Source organism: Silene latifolia, chromosome 6, assembly GCF_048544455.1.
Source record: "Silene latifolia isolate original U9 population chromosome 6, ASM4854445v1, whole genome shotgun sequence".
Classification (NCBI taxonomy): Eukaryota; Viridiplantae; Streptophyta; class Magnoliopsida; order Caryophyllales; family Caryophyllaceae; genus Silene; species Silene latifolia.
The window spans coordinates 1,192,571-1,215,255 of NC_133531.1; the positions used below are offsets into that span (position 1 = coordinate 1,192,571).

General features: G+C 36.0%; 1 protein-coding gene across 4 annotated transcripts; it reads left to right on the forward strand.

Moving 5' to 3' along the window:
* The first annotated feature begins 5,769 nt into the window (after positions 1 to 5,769).
* Positions 5,770 to 22,302, forward strand: LOC141585901 (isoamylase 3, chloroplastic). 4 transcript variants are annotated; one of them, XM_074406971.1, is made up of 24 exons: positions 5,770 to 5,999; positions 7,422 to 7,473; positions 7,565 to 7,639; positions 7,873 to 8,036; positions 8,384 to 8,468; positions 8,662 to 8,895; positions 9,174 to 9,278; positions 9,968 to 10,072; positions 10,404 to 10,538; positions 10,907 to 10,993; positions 11,150 to 11,207; positions 13,759 to 13,822; positions 14,620 to 14,719; positions 15,551 to 15,651; positions 16,139 to 16,190; positions 16,641 to 16,703; positions 16,967 to 17,056; positions 17,130 to 17,202; positions 19,616 to 19,695; positions 20,065 to 20,169; positions 20,282 to 20,380; positions 20,856 to 20,917; positions 21,042 to 21,150; positions 21,749 to 22,302. In XM_074406971.1, exons 1-24 carry the CDS (start codon positions 5,893 to 5,895, stop codon positions 21,857 to 21,859), a joined length of 2,316 nt encoding a protein of 771 aa, XP_074263072.1. In that variant the 5' UTR covers positions 5,770 to 5,892; the 3' UTR covers positions 21,860 to 22,302. The 4 variants fall into 4 exon arrangements, with proteins under 4 accessions (XP_074263072.1, XP_074263074.1, XP_074263073.1 ...); XM_074406973.1 differs by having other exon boundaries at positions 5,861 to 5,999; positions 7,877 to 8,036; XM_074406972.1 differs by having other exon boundaries at positions 5,861 to 5,999; positions 7,570 to 7,639.
* The last annotated feature ends 383 nt before the right edge of the window (positions 22,303 to 22,685 follow it).

Genomic DNA, 22,685 nt, shown 5'->3' on the forward strand with positions numbered 1-22,685 from the left:
CATGTATATTATCAAACAAATTAAAGACATAAAGTACATTACATTACCAAAATAATAATCTTACTTTTGTATTTCTTTTGTACAAAAAAAGTAACGAGAATCAATTTAATAAACTATGCGTGCCAACCATACTACTTTATGACAAAACCAAAAAAGATGATCAAAAACTAATCTAATATCTTTCTATAATACTCACTTCGTCTCGTTCATTTCTTTACCTTTAATTAAACAAATGAATAAGACGAAGGGCGTACTTAATTAATCATCATTCTTAATCCAGATCATCAACATACAGCCATGCTACTAGAACTTGCAACATCAAGAGGTTGTGACATATACATCTTATTATTATTAACATTATTATTACTAATAATATCCACATTTTTAATATGATGATTATATTTTCCACGACGAAGAAATTTACTCAAAAACCCTCCAAAAATTTTCTTCTTCTTATTATCTTCTCCTTTACCTAAAGGCATAGACTTACTCTTACTCAAATACTTCATCAAATTCAAATCGACATCCGATACAATTCTTCTTCTTCCTTCTTCTTCATGCACAGGAGGTGGTGAGACACAAGATGAAGCATAAGACGACTCATCTTCACTCGAGGACTCAGACGAAGACGAGCAATAATACTCTCGAGCTCTCGAGGCATACCCGCCTCGAGAGCTCTTATCACTTGTTGTTTGTACTCTTGATAATTTTTCTCCAAGACATAATGAACAAACTCCCGGAGATTGTTTATGTTTTGGATGTTTTTTGCATTGTACCATGTTGGTATTATTGCTTCTAATTGATAATCTTGGCATTTTTTTGCTTAATTATTATAATTAATTTCTAGGGTTTTATACTTATATTTATTTTTCTTGAGATTTTTGTGTGAAATGAGGTAGTGTTCTTATATAAGAATGAGGTTTCTAAGAAATTATATAGGGTAAGGTATATTTTATAAGTTAGCTTCTAGGAGAGTTCAACTATGTTTCTATGTGGGTTCACCAAATTTTAATTAAGCTAAAAAGGGACCCTTTTTTTGTAACTTTTTCCTCATTTTCTTGTCACCTTCAATTCTTTGACGTGTTTTAAAATATTGTAGGACTAGTTTTTTGGGGTTTAGGGAGTCATTTGAGACTTTTGAGAAGTTGGTAGGACTCTTATGTGGGGTGGAACTAGTAGAATGTGAGGTGTGTTTGCTTAATTAATACTCCCTCCGTTTCGGTTATTTGTTGTCATTTTCTATTTTAGGGTGTCTCAGTCATTTGTTGTCCTTTCTATTTTAAAAATGAACTTGATGAGTAATTTTGATCATTCTCATTCAATTTGTTCCACTTGTCATTTTGTTATTGGTCTTATCCTCTTTCCTTGGTCTTTGTGCCAAAACGAAAGGACAACAATTCATCGGGACGGAGGGAGTAATATTTTAAAATTTGATTTAATTTTGGGTTATCACAAATCCACAAGTATATATAATTGCTTCTTAAGTTATGTTTTTTTCTACTGAAAAGAGTTGAAATTATCTCAAATAAACTCAACGGAGTTTAACTGAATTAAACTAAACTGAATAGAACTGAACTGAATTGAACTTAAACCGACCTAAAATGAGATGAAATTAATTAAGTCTAAAAGAACATGGTCTTAGTTGCATTTGGTCTAAATTCAGGAGTTGTTTACCTTGTAGTGATAACAATCACTAGAGAAACACGTGGCTTATTGTCCAAAAACTGAATATTTATTTGAATACGCTTCAAATAATTAACTTCACATAAAAATATTGGCGGGGCGGACGCAGGATTTTAGCATAAGGGGACACAAATTATTTTTAGAATAAATCGTCTTTCATTTTCTAAGGCACTTTATGCATATCATATTTTTTTTTTTTCGATAAAGCTGTAAAAAAAATAAAAATTTAATGAGCTAAATCCGCCCCTGGATGTTGGTGACACATACAAAAATGAAGGTAGTTGACACATCAAACAAGAATAATAAAACCCATTTTATTTTTGATCTTATCATATGTTAAGTCACACTTTTCTCATTAATAGCTAGCTTAATTAGATATGATAAATTAAGCATATCTTTTTTTTTTTTGAGTTAGTCATTAAGAATTATTAGGGTTGGCAATATATTACTCATTTTGACGATGCACAATAAAATAGGTTATTGAGTTTTGGTAAACAAATGAGTATTGTTCGTGTTGAAAGGTTTGCAGCTTGATTAGTAATCAAGTAAGGACGGCGTGAAACGTAATACGTGGTCGTACTTCTATGGCATACTTGGATTTAGTTGTAATTGGCCAAGTCAACCACTTGAGATCAGATAACCCAATAAACTATCGCAAATTCTCATTTATGACGCGTCACACATATCTGATGTTAGATGGTCTGCTTGTGAGATGTCACAATCACTCTTCATCACAAGCGACAATAGTTGATAAATTATATACTTTGTCTGGTTATTAACTTAAAATGAATTAAGAAAACTGTATTTCGAGAAGCGGATAATACTCATTACTAATTGAATTGAGTTGAATTGAAAACGTATGTATCTCGAGAAGCGGGTCCTCATAAATCAGCGGAAACAATATATTACGTCGACCAACATACGTTGATCCGATGAAATCATGTATCTTTGATACATTATACATACAACTAATTTCTTCATCAAATTGTAGAAGACAATGCATTTACCGACACGTGATGCATGAACCTTCTAAGTAGCTCCAAAAATCAAAACTAACCACATTTTCTAAAACATAAAAGTATGCAAACAACAAGTTGATTAGGTACGGAGTAGTACCTAAACACATTGCAATTTCTTAAAATAATTGATGTGGATTGTGGAGTTGTATCATCTTAAGATCTTCAAAAATGTGCAAAGTCTTAGCTGTTGCACCGTTGGTACCGTACCAGGACATGTACTAGGCTATGGTGAGCTGTCCATGACGCATAATTGCATATGCATAAATCTCGAGCATATAGATATCAACTAGCCTAGTTGATAAAATTAAGCCACTTATTTGATTATAAGTGAGGTTAAATCTCAAACATATTGTACTTCGTTAAATAATTCAATTGTTAAACGTTGTTAACAAATTATTTCGCGTTGTTAGTTTAATCAAAGTGCAAAATCGTGCTTTCTCAAAGAGTGATTCGGCGACCCTTATGTTTAGTCGTTTAGACCTGGCAAACTGGTTAGTCGAGTGGGTTCGGGTAGGTCAATTTTGTTTTCACGTTGTTCAGGTTTGCAAGAATTCGGATCGGGTCGGATTATTTCGGATTCAAGTCATTTTCAGGTGAGTTGTTTTCAAAATATTTGAGTATAATGGTCAGTTTGCGATAAAAACATTCGGGTGGGTTTGAATTAGGTAACTAACATCCAGTTGTATAATAAGCATTGTACAACCAATATATTTTTATCCGAGCTTACGTGTAATTTTTCCGAGTTTTTAAAAGTTTTTTTTTTAATGTTTAAGTATGTGAGTTCAAAAACTTTACAGTATAGCTCATATTCTTTAAAACAATACTCGAAAACTTTAGTACGGAGCTCGAATTCTAAACAACACAATTCGTGATATAGTCTATCAATTGAACTAGCATGTCTTTGTAAGATGAGTATTAGTGTCCTTTAATTTTATAAATAACTTTACCGATACCTTATTATAAAATCGTTTTACAAGAAGCTAATGAAATTATTTGTTTTTTGAGTTTGGTGGGCTTGAATTAGGTAGGCTTTGATCATCACTAGGCGCAAAATTGGCTTAAGTAAAACAACGGGCCTTATGGCCTGAGTGTCTTATTAATCAATGCCTGCCCCAATATGCTAGATAAAATGTATACTGGGCTGAAAAGAAATCCCCTGAAAAGAGGCCCATTTATATAGATAATTTCGCAATAATTAGTGATACGACGAATATGTTTCACCTGTTTCGATCATCTGTTGACTTATTACATTTTAAGGCATTTAGATTCTCAATCATTTATTTAGTTTTTATTCTGGAATGATTCAAATTAGGTAATTTAAGCCACTTATTAAACAAGGATAATAAGTGATTTCTCCTCTCTTCTTGATGGTTGTATAATAAACAAAGATAAATAAATGACTCGAATAAAGGGAGTAGAATCATGTAAAATGCGGAATTACTAACCATCAAAAGTATGTTTATAAACAACTTTTTATTTTAGATGTCTTAACATCAGTTGGTTTTTAGATTGATTAAAATAGAGGTGAAAATAAAAGAAATTTACGAGAGATTTTAAGTACAAATTGTACTTAGTCTTATAGATGATGTTTTAGTTTCTACATTCTACGTAGACAACGTAGTAATTCGCAAATGTGACGAGGCCCACTGGACTACGTCGACGCTTTAGAAAACAAAACGAAAGAGAACAAAAGAGAGGAAGAGGTGTCGAGATTGTGAGGAGAAAGTAAAGACGATCACATGGCAGGCAACGAGTGAAGTACTGAAGTGCATTCACCGTAATGCCCGTATCCTGCTTCTTTCCCCTTCCCAACATTTCTAAATGTACGTCTTTCAATGACTCTCCATCAATTCCCTCACTTCTACCCATAATTTTTATTTTTGATCACCCTTACATTAATTTTAAATCTATTAAGAAGAAAAGGAATGTAAGACGTTACAAACAATATGCAAAAATTTGTTTAAATTACCTGAATTTTAAACAAATATAAAAATAACTTGAAAATAAGGAATCCCAATTTTATATTTAAAAATTAAAAAGGAAAATATCATAAGTAATTTCAAATTATAAGATTAAAGTCTACCATTCTTATATTTATGCCATTTGTAAAAAAAATTATATAAGGCTGTAATTTTCAAAAAGTGATTTTTAAAAGGCTGTAATCAACAATTTTCTCATATTATAACAGTGCTTTGCAATGATCTTACAATTGACAATTCTACAAAAAAATATAAATTTATTTTCAAATATAAGTATCTTATCGTAAAAATAATATAGAGCAAAAATAATTTATTTAAGACCGTATTAACTCAAAATCTCTCACCTCCTTTTATTTCTACATCTATTTTAATTTGCTTTTCTTTTAAAGGGAATTATAAAAACCATTTTTTATGTCAGCCAAATTTAAACTCGCTTCCTAATATCACCGCTTGGCACACCACCTCTCACAACGAATTTTTTTATATATATTATATATATATTTGAATCTTTTAAAGAATAAATATAGTAGTAGTCGTTAGGGCAGAGTACGGATCGGGTATTTGATCCAAACTGCTAGTTCGGATCGGATATCCATATTAAAAATCCTGAAGTTAGATATCCAATATCCAAACCAAATGTTTCGGATATCCAAAATAATCGGATCGGATGCGGATATCCATACTTTAGAATTTACTTTAAAATTAAGTTTGAAACACGATTATATTCATAGTCTTACATGATGATTTTCTTTAGTATTCTTATTCCAATGTTCTCGACATAAAATTTAAGTACCACCTAGATATTTCTCTAATATTTTAAACATTAATTAAGTTGTTGTACCAAATAAAATTTTATTTTCTCGAAATTATACTAGAAAACTATAGTTTCGGATCGGATCGGATATCCAAATGTTTTAATTCTAATATCCATATCCAAGCCAAAACCAAAGATTTCGGATCAGATATCCAAACCAAACTTAACTTTCGGATCAGATATCGAAACATTCGAATCAGTTTGGATAATCGAATTTTTTTCTCTGCCCTAGTAGTCGTCTTAAATAAGAATTTGTGTTTTATCTAATCGGATGTAAGAGTTGTTTTAACTTGAGACGGTTTAAATATAGAGCCTGGGCATAAAAAATTAAAAACAAGGCAACTCCCTTTCTTCAACCTTCACTCGTACTAGAGATATTTAGAATTTAGATGGTTTAATGGACGCCATAATATCATCATCATACATGCTCAACTCCACTTCCTCTCTCTTCCCTCGCACTTCTCCTACTTTCCCCATCTATCCTTCGGCTTCTTCCTCCTTTCGGTAATTTCGTCACTTCACTTCTTTCTTTTCCCCGTACTCTTTGGGTTTTCTTCTTGTAATTGCGCCCTTGTTGTTGTAATTGCGCTGCTGATGTTGTTGTTATTGTGTTCGTTGTTGACTTGTTGTAATTCCGTTATTGTGGTCATTGTTGTTGTAATTCCATTGTTGTTGTTGTTGTGGTCGCTATTGTAATGCCTTGTTGTAATTCCGTTATTGTGGTTATTGTTGTAATTCCGCTACTGTGGTCGTTCTTGTTGTAATTCCGTTATTGTGGTCGTTGTAATTCCGGTATTGTGGTCTTTGTTGCAAGTCCGGAATTGCGGTGGTTGTTGTTGTTGTTGTTGTTGTTGTTGTTGTTGTTGTTGTAATTCTGTTGTTGTTGATCCTGATTTAGCAAGTTCTAATTTAGTTACTTTGTGGTTATACTATATTAGTGCAGTTAGTGACTTGATTCTTATGAAATTACATGTTTTTTTTTGTGGGTATTTAACCAACTAACTTACGGCATTTGGAAGTGGCTAAGTTGTGAATAGTAGTGTTCATCATGGTTTCAATGCCATTATTGTTGGTACGAGATTTTACGTTTTTAGCATAGTACAAAAATGGGTTCACCGATTGTTCCTTACGGATATACATACTTTTTGAAGGCCTCATGATTTTACTTTAGTAGACCCTGCATAGTAATGTATATGAGAGGATGGTAGAGGGAGTCGGTAGCACCATCTCATTTACCACATTGTTCTTTTGTGAATTGTTGGGTTCAAATGTTCATTTTATATGCATTTGATGTTAGTCATTGATTGGGGTATTGTATTAGAGATGAGATTGGTAAAGCCCTTATGCTAGGAGAGCTAAAGCCTTTGGTGGTGTTAGGTATCTTTATGGCCGGAACCCTCCCTTCAAAGAAAAAAATTGGAAACCAGATCAATGGGTTTGCCTAAGGTTAACGTTGAAAGGGATAATCTTTGTATTATGAATGTTATCGTATTATGCGACAAATCCCTTGTGAAATTGCGGCTCTCATTGAAGACATTATAGTAGATATTCAATCATTTCATGAAGTAGTGTTTTAGCGATGTTCTCGTGAGGCCAGTAAAGTTGCAGTAGACTTTATGGTCACCCTTGGACATTTATGTCCAACCTACTGCTCGTCTACTCCCTCCTTCGCTAGGATAAAATTTTATTTGGAAGTTAATATTTTGGTAAAAATGTTTATGTTTTTAGTCGATTAGGTTATTGAATGATGGATTTTGTATTTATATGAATTTTATCAATGTTCTAAGCACAAAGCATGCGTAGTTATCTGAAGTTTGTTTGTTGAGGACGTCAATAATGTAGCATATTTTTGTCATTCTGTGTTCTTTCATGTTTCTTTTGAGTAAAAAGTTAACCCCAGTTCGGCTCATTCTCAACTTTGAACAGATGGCAATCAACTAAAATAGGATTAGGCAGTAACGAGCAGTCTCTTACAAAGGTAATTTCTCTTTGGGATATTGGCATGCTTGAGATTGTATAGCCTTTTGTTGTTTCTTGAAGATTCATTCAACTTCTTTGGTTTGGCATAGGTTAGACAAGGGGATTGCTCTACTCATGGTTGTATGAGCGCCTTTGGTCGTGGTGCCAAGGAAAGTGTGCTTGAGGTATCTTTTGTTTTTATTTAGAACTCTTTAGAGTGTTTTGTCTTTGAAAGTAGATAGTGTGTTTGTCTTGAGTTGCTATTTCCAGGTATTTTGGAGAGATTGGTTAGTCCTTTGTTGTGTGGGATATTATGTCTATCTGTGTGCTTTCCAACTGTTTACTTATGTAGATATCTTCCTTGGTCTATACTTATATTTCATGAAATTTAGTCATGTTTTTTCTTCTCCTGTGGAAGGTAGAAGCTGTGAGCATGTCAGAGGCAAACGAGCTATTCAAACTCCTTCCTGGCCAGGCGTTTCCTTTAGGAGTATCAAAAATTGAAAATGGAATTAATTTCGCAATCTTTTCACAGCATGCAACCTCTGTAGCACTTTGCTTACTGCTTCCCGACAAGGGCAGGTGATTATGCATCTTATTCTTTGATTTTTGTTACTTTCAGCATAATATGTGGTGGTGTCTTAAATATGACAGAGAGTTCGTATTTTACTTCTGTTTGATCCACTCATTTATTATAGCATTGCGGGACATTGGATTGTTACAGAATTTAGTCATCACGCATGTTTAGTTTTGTTACAGTGATGACGAAACTTGTTTTTCTTATTTCCTGTTAGAATGGACAACATACCCTTCTACTATGTTCAATATTTTGTACAGTTGCTTACAACTAGAAAACTCGAGTCCTAAAAGGTAATTTCCTTGTATTACTGTGATTACTCCATATGATTTTTTCTTTCTTGGAGAAATAGTGATGCAAGGAGTGATGAGATGATGGAATTCAAGCTGGATCCTAAATTGAACAGGACAGGAGATGTATGGCATATTTTAATTGAGGTAACCTTTTATCTATGTCTGGCCGTTCAGCATAGTTGTATAAGGTTGACAAGTTAAAGTTGCAAGAGCTCTTGCCTGGATCGAAATTGTGTTTACTTAGATGATTTGGATTTCTGGAACATGTCTGAACATTCTGTCATTTAGATTTTGTGTTCCCCTTGGCCTCTCCTTAGGTATTCTTATAATGTTGTAGGATCTGCCACTCAGTGGCGTACTCTATGGTTACCGCGTGGATGGTCCTCAGGATTGGCAACAAGGGCATCGTTTTGACAGTAGCTTTGTTCTGATTGATCCCTATGCAAAATTTGTTGAAGGTCGCCGCCTGTTTGGAGATCCGAACAATAAGCTTAGTAATTTCATGGGAACCTATGACTTTGATTGCCCATCTTTCGATTGGGGAGATGAAGTGAATCCTAGTATACCAGAGGTAAGCACAGCCTTTACATATCATTTTTTTTTCCGCTATGAGGCGTTGACGAAAGAAAGTATTATGTACTAAAGCGCAGACAACAGCTACTGTAATGTTTGTTATTTTAAGACAAGTTGAGATTTTCACCTTATTTTCAGGAGCCTTAGGCAATTTTGACTGAAATTTGTTTCTTTGATAATTTTTTATATTTTTTTTATATGGGCTTTACCTTTGCCATTGTTTGAAGTAGATTTCATACTTACACATGCTACATTTCTTCTATTTTTGTGCTGCAGAATGATCTAGTCATTTATGAAATGAATGTCCGTGCGTATACTTCTGATGAATCTAGTGGGCTTGATGCTGATATACGGGGAAGCTATCGGGGTGTTATTGAAAAGGTAATGCTCCATTGAGTTTTTGAATAATTTTATAGGATCACCTGACAGTCATTACTCATTTAATCTACCTTGGGAATTTACAGTATGCAATAACAAGTAGGGACGTACTCACGTATCAATCATTGTAGTTGTGTAAATTGCCTCTGTGGCTGTCCTGTTGCTTAGCTGTTAGGTTTTCGGGAATGAGCTGCTGTCAGGCGTGTCAGCTCCAGTCATTATTTTTCTGAACGACAGAGAGCTCTGGTTTTGTATGCATTTTCATTATTGTTCCTTTTGAAATTGTGTTTGAAACCAATTCTTGTTTGATGGTTTGTTATAAGTATATATATTCATCCTTCCTCAGGAAAAAAGAACAGAAAGTTTACTGTTGAGGATCATTAATGCTTTTTACTGAAAACTAGTTAGAAGCATGCTTTCACGCTCATATTTTTGATTTCATTTTGTTGCACTTCCTCCATTTACTTAGTTTCATTGCTTTTTGCTCATGTTTTAGAAGATGAATAATTGGTGAGTGTAAAAGGGGATCGTAATTCACATGAAATGTTTTTGTGGGTTAATGGTTACCCAAGTGGAAATGTAGTGAACTAATTTCAATGTCCCATAAAGGAAAATGTAGTGATACCAAATTAATAGAGTTACATTCACTCTATTATTCAGAAGAATTTCATTGACCTGGACTTTATTTGAAGATTCCACATCTTTTGGAGCTTGGTATCAATGCTGTGGAATTGCTTCCAGTCTTTGAGTTTGATGAAATGGAGTTTCAAAGGCGTCCCAACCCTAGAGATCACATGGTATGTTGGAAATATTTTATATTTTGTGCAGGCATTTTAGTGTGATATTATGTATTGCACTCTCTTTGGTGCTCTTGGATTCTTAGTGAATGCTTCTTTGAGTGTTGTGAATCCTAGTTGCAGTCATGTTAATTATGCTCCGTAAAATAGAACGATTTTCAATATTTAAATGGCTATCCTTCATTTTAGTTGAGGGTGGATCTCACTTCATTCTAGTTTAACTTCCAACACTTGTATGCATGTTTATGTTGTTTTTGTGGTCATCGACAATGTTGACCTCAATCTTAATTCAATTTTTTTTGACTCTTTTCACGGGTTCTCATTCATAAAGATTAATACTTGGGGTTATTCAACTATCAACTTCTTTGCACCAATGAGTCGCTATGCAAGTTCTGGTGGGGGACCTATTAATGCTGCACTAGAGTTCAAGGAAATGGTTAGAGCCTTGCATAATGCTGGAATCGAGGTATGTTGTGTCCTCTCGGTATGCTAGACACTTGCTGCACTTTTTTGACAGTTAGATGCTTGTGGAAAAGATGATTTTCCGGGTGTATCATATTCTGCTGCACCGTTTACCCTACTTTCATTTTCCTTTGACTGTGTAATGCTGATGGTTAGCAACCAACAGTACACATCATAAATAGAACAGTCGCCACTACTTGCGATTTCAGTCTATGATTCAGTTTTACTGTTTTTAATACTAGGGGCTACCAAGGTTAACTTGAAGTGAATCAATCATCATTATCCATTTTATTTTCCAATTTTAGCTAATCAATGGTAAACTTCTCTTGAACTGATAGATGGTTGTTTTGTGTGGATACATTAATTTTGCAGGTCATCTTAGATGTTGTATATAATCATACCAATGAAGGTGATGATAAATACCCATACACGACTTCGTTCCGTGGCATAGATAATAAGGTGAGAGATTGGAGAGCATACATGTTATGCCAAGATCTCGCAATTGTCAAATCATGGCTCCAAACGGAGTTTTATGCTTGCTTTTAATTATGTGCACATATGTGTGTAGGACATTGTGTGCACTTGATTGTGACAGAATTTCTTATTTGTCTGCAGGTCTATTACATGGTCGACGTGAACAATGGTGGCAGGTTCATGAATTTTTCAGGCTGTGGTAACAAGATTAACTCTTTTTGCTATCAATTTTCGTGTAATGTTTCATTGAATTCCATCAATTATCGGGGAATTAAACTTATGAGTCATACAATGAAGTTATGGGAGCGGGTAATCGAGCAAAGGCTTAGGAGATATGTAGACATCTCGGAAAACCAATTTGGATTTATGCCCGGGAGATCGACTATGGATGCGATTTTTATCATGAGACAGTTGATGGAATACCATCGGGACAAGAAGAAGGATTTGCATATGGTTTTTATTGACTTGGAAAAGGCATATGATAGGGTACCAAGAGAAGTACTTTGGTGGGCTTTGGCGAGAAAGGGTGTGTCGCGAAAATATATTGACCTCATAAAGGACATGTATGAGGGGGCTAGTGCAAGTGTTCGCACTAATGTTGGGAGAACGGAAGAATTTCCTATTACCATCGGGGTGCATCAAGGTTCCGCACTTAGTCCTTTTCTCTTTGCTATAGTTATGGATGAGTTGACAAGGGATATTCAGGACGACATCCCTTGGTGTATGATGTTTGCTGATGATATTGTGTTGATTGATGAGACAAAAGAGGGGTGGAGAGAAAGTTGGAAGTGTGGAGGCGGACCTTAGAGACTCGTGGGTTCAGTGAGCGGGAGTAAGACCGAGTATTTGAGGTGTCGTTCACTAAGGTGGCGGGGTTGAGATCGACGAGAGGCGGGGAGTATTATTTTCGATGGGAATGTTGTTGAGGGTTCGGATTTCTTCAGATATCTAGGATCTATTATTCAAAAAGATGGGGAGTTAGACGGAGATGTGGCTCACAGAATTAAAGCGGGATGGTTGAAATGGAAGAGTGCTTCAGGGTTTCTATGCGATAAAGATATGCCCCAAAGATTAAAGGGAAAATTTTATCGCACGGCAATTAGGCTTGCCCTACTTTACGGCTCCGAGTGTTGGGCAGTGAAACATTGTCACATTCAAAAGATGAGTGTGGCGGAGATGCGCATGTTGAGGTGGATGTGCGGACATACAAGGAAAGATCGGTTAAGGAATGAGGTGATTAGGGAAAAGGTAAAAGTGGCGCCAATAGAGGACAAGATGATGGAAAACCGATTAAGATGGTTTGGTCATGTGAGAAGGAGACCTATGGGCCTTTTGATTAGGAGGCCGGAGACTTGGAGAAGAGAAAAAGGTCCTTAGAGGCGAGAGGAAGACCGAGACAGGACATGGTTGAGAGTGATAGAGCACGATATGAGAGTTCGGGGACTTGAGGAGAGTATGGTGACGGAGAGGGCACGATGGAGGGAAAGGATACATGTGGATTTTTAGTATTTGATGTTTTTGACAGATTTAGTGTTTTTTTATTCATTTAATTTAAAGAAATTAATTTATTTATTTTTCTCTCCTTTATTACACACTTTTTCAACAACCACTTTCTTATAGTTTTGACCTGGTTCATTCCGGATCCTTAACTCTATTTCGGTTTTTAAAAATCGCTTTAATCTTTTCTCTCGATTTAAATTTTAAGTTTTTATAAAAGAAAGACGGAATTCGATTTTAAAACCTCTAAGTTTACCTTGACTTTCCATTACATTTTCGTTCTCCCTTTTTGTTTTTCATCTTCCCTTTTTATTCGCATTTTGAGGCGTGCGTTCACCCATGGACAGTTCGAAAGGATGATTCATGTCAGCCGACCCCAAATCATTTTGGGATTAAGGCTCTGATGTTGTTGTTGTTGTTGTTGTTTCATTGAATTCCATGATTATTTCATCTCCATTTGGTGTCCATTATTGGTGAGCTTATATTTCAAATGCTTATAGCACTCAAATGGTGGACTTTATGCTTCTTATCCGTGTACTTTTTACATGGCTCTCTTTCCACGATTGCATTATAGACCTTTGTCTGCTTTAAAGTAGCAATATTGCAACAAACTAGTGAGTTTAGAATCCTTGCTCTTTTCTTGGGCAATATAGCAGCAAATTTTTGTTCGCTGTGTGCATACCAATTAAAATTATCCTGCAAGAAGACTTCATTTACTGCTGCCTTCATTTTCTTTGAAAAACTCTTTTTATACTCCCTCCTAGTCGGGGTTTTCTTCCCCTTTGATGTGGGCACAAGATTTTAGGAGATGATTAAAGAATGAATAAAGGAAGATGGTGGGGTTTATGAATTGGAGAGATGAATGAATAATTAGGAATTAAATAAGGAATTGTGAGTAAGGTGGGGTTTGGTGATAGGAGATAGGGATGAATAAAATAAGAGTAAAAGTTAGGTGGGGTTTGGGGACAGGAGAGAGGGATGAATAAAATAAGAGTAAAAGTTTCCAAAATAAGAAAGAGGAAGAAAACCTGAATAATCCGTTTAAGGAAATAGGGAAAAAAACAGTGAATAGGAGGGAGTAATTTTTATGAAGTGCCCTTGTTCACTTACAACACTACTTTCGTTAAAAGCTGGTTTCTCAGATTTTAAGATCCTTCTAACTCATCTTTCAGATGCTTGTTGCACCATGTTCTTATAAAAGTGCTTCTTGCATCACGTTCTTTACTAATTGCTTCTTTCTCTCTTGGCTGCAGGGAACACCTTAAACTGTAATCATCCCGTGGTCATGGAACTTGTTCTTGACAGTTTAAGATACTGGTATGAAGTTGTAAACTCACACATTGTTGAATCAACTGCATCAGTGGCTTGAGTGCTTATGATGGTTTTATATCTGTGTTTATACTGGCTGCAATATTACATGCCCCCTTTCTAATACATATAGACGCACTCAATGTCATGCTTTTAGAAACATTTTACATATTGGCCTGTGGGAGAGATGAGAGTAGGTTTGTATGTGTCAGAGGAGCAAATATCTACTGGATTTACCAGTGGGTTGGAGTCTACAATAGAAAACTTAAGCTGATGGAATTTTGGACTAAAAAAGTTTTAACATACACGTTAATCACTTCGTTGTCAGTAGTAAAATGAGTTGTCCTAATTAGTTCTTTGTGTATGCCTATGTTTCTCCGACTCTGCTGCAAATGTCGGACACAACATGGTGTAAGAGTGTCAGATACAATTATTTTCAGCCAAAGTGTTCAGATTATTGGTCTAAAATGAAGTGTTGAAAGCGGCGTGTCATGTTGGACACTTCAATTGTTTGACACACGACTAAAGTGAAGCGTCGGAGTAACATAGTTGTATACTGCTGTTCTGTTCGTATAAGATGTGACTTGACCTTTCATAAAACCAACTTAGTTAAAGCATACAGTGTCATTGGTCTGTCCTTATGTGTGCCTATACCTATTATACAAGATGATAATCTGATATCATATCAGGAGTTCTGGATACATATTTGTGTACTTTAGTTGGTTGGTGATTAGTGTATTGTAGTTTTTTGAATTCTTTATGTCACGTCATCATTATGTAACACTATTTGCTTCTTTAAATTGTAGGGTGAGTGAATACCACGTAGATGGGTTCCGGTTTGACCTTGCCAGTATTTTTTGTCGTGGAACTGATGGTTCACCGCTGGATGCACCTCCTATTGTGAGGGTAAGCTTTGTAACCGACTCATTATTGAACAAACATGTGTTTGAACAACTGGGTAATCATGTCTGTGTTGGCTCATTTAAGATGATGTATTCTATGACCAGCCTTGAATCCTGTCATACACATGAATTGTGTCAATATCCATTCAGCAACTCAACTAAATGATCGTGGTTAATAAAGTCCACAGTGTTTAATCATCGTCTGCTTATAGCAGTTAAACTCCAAATCAACTTCCATGGTATTCGACTAATGTTATCTCTTAGCTTGTTCACGCATATCAAGTTTGGACCAGATATGGTAAAAACCAGCGTGGTTAACTAAATCTTGTTTTCACGATTCATTATCCAGAACTGTTAGAATAATTGAAAAGCTTCATGTCAACTTCAATCTTCTTGAAGGGTTATGAATGCCACGAGAAATAAATGGTCATTAAGACCACCTTCATTGCGGAAGGGTCGTCGCATATTTTCTTTCATCTGACTTCATTGCCTCATTTTAATACCGTGGTTACAGTAGTTAGATCTTTGGGCGCTTCATTAGCAACTTGCTTGGATTGAACAAGTTGTTTCTCTTTTTGCATTGGTTAAATGGTTATACTCTAGGTTCTTAAGAATCTTTAAACTGTACTGCAGAATCGTGAATAATGTTGGCCAATTGATTTATACAAGTTTATCAATAGTCTTTAGTTGGTTCAGCATTCATCCTATAATAGTCTGGTTTTATGTACTGGAGAGTCTGAGCCTTGTATTCTGTTTGATAACTTATGCTACAATTTTTAAATGAACATCTGAAAGAACTTGATGTTTGTGCACGATATTACGTTATTTATCACAGGCCATTGCAAAAGATGCTGTCTTGTCAAAGTGTAAGATAATTGCGGAACCTTGGGATTGCGGAGGTCTTTATCTTGTCGGAAGTTTTCCTAATTGGGACAGGTATGTCTTCTGAGATTTACAGATTATACTGACAGAATATTGTGACTAATTGAACATGACTCTTTGTATTATTTATTGCGAGGAAGAAATACAACAAAAACAATAAGAGCCTTTTCTTGATAGACTGGCAATTACATGCATCGTCATCCAAACCACTAATGGCAATCTACGTTTATTATCTACAAAAAAAAAGTCATAAGACTGTACTAGTTATGTTCTCAATTTTCGAGCGTCTAAATGAGGCCTAGTTGGTCCTCGTCTCACCTGGAAAAACCAACCAAACCGATTCTCCCTCATCTTTGCTCCATTAGATATAACTCCTGCCCTTACATTTTTGACATATCAGCATAGGAGTGATGTGGCATCTACTGCCTGTGTAATCTAACAGAAGCAGCCATTATCGTTTATGAAGTTATCTGGAACTTTTTTAAAGATTCTTTTGGGAATCGGGACCTAATTCACAATTGTTTGGGAACCACCTCTGCAGATGGGCAGAATGGAATGGCAAGTATCGTGATGATGTGAGAAGATTTGTGAAGGTATCAAGTTTTGTGATTAATTAGTCTCAAGAATTATGTTCCGTTCGAGGGAGGGTACTGAACTAAAACCATCTTTAAATTCCCATATTGGGATTCGTTGGACTTGAGCTTGTTCGTCATTTTAAGTAACACTCACTGAATGATGTTATGTACCCAAAAAAAAGAATGATGTTGCAATGATTTAGATAGTAAGATGCCGAGTTAGATCTCATATTTTTTTCAGCACTATGTTATCATATTCAAGAGGATGAATGATGATACGTACAATAGTGACGGGACTAGTACTATGTCGAGTACAAATAGTTACCTCATCTTTGCTAATAACAACTGCTCTCCTACCCAAAATTGTCTCTTTTATATTTCAGTGAAGCAGGTGTCATTTTACTAGATATGAGGGCTGTGTACAAGGGCCTCAGGGTTTTAACTTTAGTCTTTATGTGCATAATGCAGGGTGACTGCGGTATGAAAGGAAGTTTTGCAACTCGCATAGCAGGATCTTCAGACCTATACAAAGTATGCGTCATTCAGTTTGAAATTTTAAAGGAACATCCCAAAAGTATATAAATTTGGCTTTTGAGCAACCTTTTCACATACTTATCGCTTAATATTGGTTGAGCTTTTGAATCTTCTCAATGCTTATTGTCTATATCTGCTAAGCAGTGGGTCTCTTCAGCTAGTTGATTTTGATGTCAAATTATATTCGTTATTTGACAGAGCATTGTGGATACACAGTTGTGAGTTACCTCTGAAGTATACTGCTGCCTATGTTATTGCAGGTAAACAAGCGGAAGCCATACCATAGCATCAACTTTGTTATTGCTCATGATGGATTTACTCTTTATGATCTTGTGTCATACAATTTCAAGGTAATCTAGTCGACTTTTATGATACTTGATGGAGTTGGTTTCTCTCGGTAAATTTTATTGAATTGTTTTGTAGCATAATGAGGAAAATGGAGAGAACGGCAATGATGGATGCAATGATAACTTTAGTTGGAACTGTGGATTTGAAGGTAAATATCGCCTTAATTCAATACAGATTTTCATGCTACATTTACTTGTGACATTGGTTAGTCAAGAGTCATTTAAAGGAAAATATTGCCTTAATTCAATATACCGTTTCTTGCTTCTATTATCTATGAAATTGTAGTCAAAAGTCGTTTCAAGGAAAGAAATTTATGCCTCAATGTTGTACTTTTATATGATAAATGTATATTTGAATATGCAACTTTCAGGTGTCGTTGTACTGCCCCATATGCTCGTAGGGTTTTTTAGTACTCGCACTTTTTTTTAGCTTTGGCGAACTCTGTATTTTCGGTAAACTTGCACTCTTAACGTATGTTGTTGGTGACTTGGTGCTTTGTGTCTAGAAAACTGTCGCCATAGAAATGCAAGAACGTGTATCCCTGGCATTTTTTTCTGTGGGTTTGGAAGGAGGGAGGGAGGGGATTTTCAAATAATGATTTGGTTCAGTTTCCAACTTGAAGATTCCCCTAAAATGCCGAAATCAATACATACCTACAAATCAGGAATCTTAAAAAATCCTGAATATGTTATTGATATGTTTAGTTCAGTGGCAAGTTATAGTTCTTCTCTGTTGTGGGATATTGGGGAGATCGGAAGTGAGCAACTCTACAACCAAGAGTTACAGAACCTGTGTAGGTGATTTTCTTCTGTAGGCCATACCGTTGGGAGCTTTTAAATTTTGCTAGCATTTTTTTATCTTACTTCAATCATCTTAGTTGCAGTTTATACGGAAACCAGTTTTCATAGTAAATTAATGAAAAAGTAGAGAGAAGTGGTAAAGTAAAGAGAAGAGGGACGAGATAAAATAGTATCAACAATATTCACTCCATATCTTCGGAATCTGCAAATATAGCAAGGCAATCAACACAATCAATCTCTTCCTCAATCAAATGATATTCACATTGTAAATATAGAATGATATATATTCTTGTCTAGAGGCTCCCTTTCCTAGCCTTATTTAGTCATCTTTCTAGCCTATATAAACAGCTTGTATATCCCCTCTCAATGTACATTCAATCTACATCAATATAATCATCTTACATGGTATCAAGGAGTCACAAAAGATCCTCCAAAAACCTTCTCTCACCCCGTCCAGCCACCTTCAAACGCATCTCCCTTGCTTCAACCGTCCCTGTCAACCCCACCCCCACCACCATGTCGAACCACGAAATAACAGTCCCCAACCCACACGAAACCACTGCACCACTCACCTCTCTCAACCTCAATCACTGTGTCAAACTCAACACTCTCAACTACACCTCTTGGCACTTCCAACTAACACACATCCTCTTTGGCTATAGCCTATTAGGTTTCTTAGACGGCTCAAATCCGTCCCCTTCACCAACAATTGTCGGAGACGACAAAACTGAAAAACCAAATCCCGCATATTTCATTTGAAGATGTTCGGTGATACATGCTAGAATGTAATCTCCTAATACATGCTTTTATAGCATTCATGTAATCGGTGATAGATTGATCAGTGGTTTTCACAATTGAATCAAGGCGATCCTTGATTTGCAATATGTGTGCTCGAGATGGGTTAGCATAGGTTCGTGCTAAAATGTCCCAAGCCTCTTTCGAGGTTTTGGCTCGGACAATGAGGGCTTGAACGGCTGCGGATAGAGTGCTCATAAGTGCACCGAGAATCAGGCCGTCTTGTTTAAGCCAAGTGAAATATGCGGGATTTGGTTTTTCAGTTTTGTCGTCTCTGACAATTGTTGGTGAAGGGGATGGATTTGGGCCGTCTAAGAAGCCTAATAGGCTATAGCCAAAGAGGATGTGTGTTAGTTGGAAATGCCACGAGGTGTAGTTGAGAGGGTTGAGTTTGACATAGTGATTGAGGTTGAGAGAGGTGAGTGGTGCAGCGATTTCGTGTGGGTTGGGGACTGTTATTTCGTTGTTCGACATGGTGGTGGGGTTGACAGGGACGGTTGAAGCAAGGGAGATGCGTTTGAAGGTGGCTGGACGGGGTGAGAGGGTTTTTGGAGGATCTTTTGTGACTCCTTGATACCATGTATTTATAAATAGAACTCAAAAATAGAAGCAAGGAGATTATATTGTGACAACTCAAAAAGGAAAGTGAGAAGACTATGTTGGGATGCAGGGAGTAGAACCAATGAAATTCAATTAGCTTGAATAAGTGAAGGCGTAAACTAGGTAAAAGCTGACAATCTCATTCTGTCATACTCCTCTCGAAAGTATATTGAGGTCCTATGATAAACGGTGAAAATATGCATATGGGTCAGTTGACAGCAGTTCTGATTCATCAGTTTAAAAATCTAACTCTGTGGGTTCACCTGGTGTTCTGACTTCTGATTTATTCTTCTTACAGATGCTTTTTTTTTTCCATAAAGCTCTGATGACTGTGATGAGTCTGATCCATTATATATTCTGACTCAGGAGAAACAACAGATTCACATATTGTTGGTCTACGGTCAAGACAAATGAAAAACTTCCATTTGGCTTTGATGATATCTCAGGTAACTACACTTCATGCTCTTTCAGTTTTTGAGAATACTAATGCAGTCAAAAATTTTTGTTACCTCGCTGGTAATTTTGATATCTCTTACAGCCTTAGCAACTGTTTTATGTGTGACCAGAAGTTATAATCAGTTCATCTGTGGAAGTCAAATTGAGACATTATAAATGAGATGGAAATCGTAGTACTTTGTGAACACGGGAAGTTCGAATTGGAGCTACAGCTTGAGATGCATACTATGTTGCCTCTTTGTTCATAATTTCTTCTAAACTCGCACCTTTACCAGTGACCTGTTCCTGCAGAAGTTGGGTCAATATTTTCTATGTATTTTATGGCATGTGTTTGTTAATGGATCACTTGTTTTTTATAGGGTACACCGATGATGCTAATGGGGGATGAATATGGCCATACTCGGTTTGGAAATAACAACAGTTACGGACATGACACAGCCATTAACCACTTCCAGTGGACCAAGGTATGAAGCTCCCAGTTATCTGCAGCTGTGATATTAACCTTTCACAGAGGAGTGAAGATGAATTATGTTCAACTTAATTTCTGACATGTTTCCCTTCAACTGTAATGAGAAGTTAGAGGCAAAGAAAGGAGACCATTTCAGGTTTTTTGCTGAAGTTATCAAGTTCCGCAGAAGGCACGACATCTTCAAATGTGAAAATTTTCTCACCATGGTAAACACATGCAGCTTCCTGTCGTGATTTACAGATTTGAGAGTCAATTATTGCCATCTTAAGTCATTGGAAATGTGTTTCTGCTCCCTTGAAAATATGAAACCATGACTTTCAAATTTAACTTGGGGCAGAAGACGGTATAAAGGTATAAAGATCTTTAAACGGGGGAAATGTGTGGAATTTGACAACAAATGAGAGAGAATATCAAAATATCTTACATAAAAGATACAGTGGGATGTATATTGCATGCCTATAATGTTATTTGCACAGTTTTTGCTTTTTAGGATCATGCCGGTAGAAGGGTAGTCACTTGAGGTGGGGGGATAAATGGATAATGAGACGGTGTGATTTTCTGTGATCAAAAGTACTATTATTCTACACCAATTTCAACAAAGTTATCCCTTAAGATTTTTGGGAATACTGCTTTGGTTATTTCATACTCCGTACTAAAATGAAATCTTTTTAAATATTTCAGGAGGACGTAACTTGGCATGAGGACAACTGGAGCAATGACGAGAGTAAATTCATAGCTTTCACGTAAGATACAATCCAACCCACCTTTTTTGCTGGATCCTCTATGCTGCTGAAATAGAACTGTCTATTCGACTCTTCTGGGTAGACATGCTGTTGCATGTGTTCTTTAACTCTGTAATCTACGCAGACTTCATGGTGAAGATGGTGGGAACGTCTTTTTGGCGTTTAATGCTCATGATTACTTTGTTGAAGCTGCTATTCCTTCACCACCTCAGAATAGGCAATGGTTGCGAGTGGTTAGTCTTTTCTTTAGTTGACATTATTCTAAATTTGTTAGATGTCTGGCGTTTCATTTCATTCCTGTGACCTGTCATACTCCCTCCTTTCAAGCCGTTCCCATATGTTTGTTCAAAATTCGAATTTTGAACAAACTTATGGAGATGACTTTAAAAATTGAGTAATTTCTTTGATGTTTGCAATAACCAACATTAACAGCGTCTTAAAGGCTCTCTGTCTATGGGAGGGTAAGAGGGGTTAGGGTGTTCCTAAACATATGGAACACTTCATTGGGTTGACTATTTCTTCAAATATACACAGTTCAATTGGCATGATCCTAAAAAAACATGTCAGGAATTAAGTTGAACATAATTGTCTCACACCACCGTATTTCTAGGCTACACCATAGCAGAAGGTCATAGACCAAAGAAAAGGGTCTCCTGTGGGATTTTAAGCGGTGGCTAGTGATTCCTGGGATCAGAGGGAGAGCCTTTGCTTTGTATAACCATACTCAAATTATGTACTCCGTATAACTTTGGTATATTTCTCCTGCAAATGGGTTTAGTTGGGATCAACTTCGTAAAAATAAAGGTTGCATTTCTTTGGTGAATGTATCAGGTGGACACAAACCTGGAGTCTCCTAATGATTTTGTATCTGAGGGAGTAGCAGGCATTGGAAGCACTTATAATCTAGCACCCTTTTCATCAATTTTGCTTCAAGCAAAGTGATGGAAATGCATCAAATAATTATGCTAATCATCATATTCACGGCGAAGTCTATTATTAGATTTACCACTTCCTTCCAACCACAAACCAACTTGTTTGAGGACTATTGTTCAGAAGTTAATTCAGATCAAGAAAACTGGAGGAGTTCGGTAAGTACTTGCGGCTTACCGCCTTAGTAAGATAAGATGTGCATCTTTTATTTTATAAAACTACTTATGGTTAGTAATAATTTGTTACGGTCATAGAACTAGTACTGTCGTTTACACGGATCAAGAATAAGACGAGCATAAAATATACGCTCATGAAGTGATAGAATCATAGTAAGATATGCTCAATGGTAATATGAGGATAGAATTCAATCCCTCTTTATAAGGGTATATATTCTAATTATGTACTGTAAAAAATTCTACGATAATATAGCATATTATGGCAAAGCCCTTTTGGAATATCTGTGCATAAGATTGCTAGTATAAACCTAGGTAGTTAACTCTTTGATCTTGAATGTTTTCCATTTGTTTAGGTTGTTGATTTGTATGTTTTTATTCCGACATAGCTTAGATATAACTTTGGATGTTTCGCTTTTGTTATTTCTCTGAAATGTATTCTGATCGTTTTTACCGTCAACCCCTTTCTTTCAATTTTTTTAAATGTACTAATTATCGAACAACGATGTTATGACAAAACATGTCTTATGAGTTGAGCTAGCTTACATTAGTGTTTCGTAATGAACATATGTTGCCGGACATCAATATAGTCATTTTCAGCTGAGCTATCGCTCACGATCAAGTTCCGTCGATCACCAGGCATCAATCTAGTCATTTTCAGACGT

Coding starts and splice junctions, on each gene's coding strand:
- LOC141585901 (XM_074406971.1), top strand. CDS start 5,893: ATGGACGCCATAATATCATCATCATACATGCTCAACTCCACTTCCTCT. Junction 11,208..13,758: donor CATGAATTTTTCAGGCTGTG/GTAACAAGATTA, acceptor TCTTGGCTGCAG/GGAACACCTTAAACTGTAAT. Junction 15,652..16,138: donor AGTTTTCCTAATTGGGACAG/GTATGTCTTCTG, acceptor CCACCTCTGCAG/ATGGGCAGAATGGAATGGCA.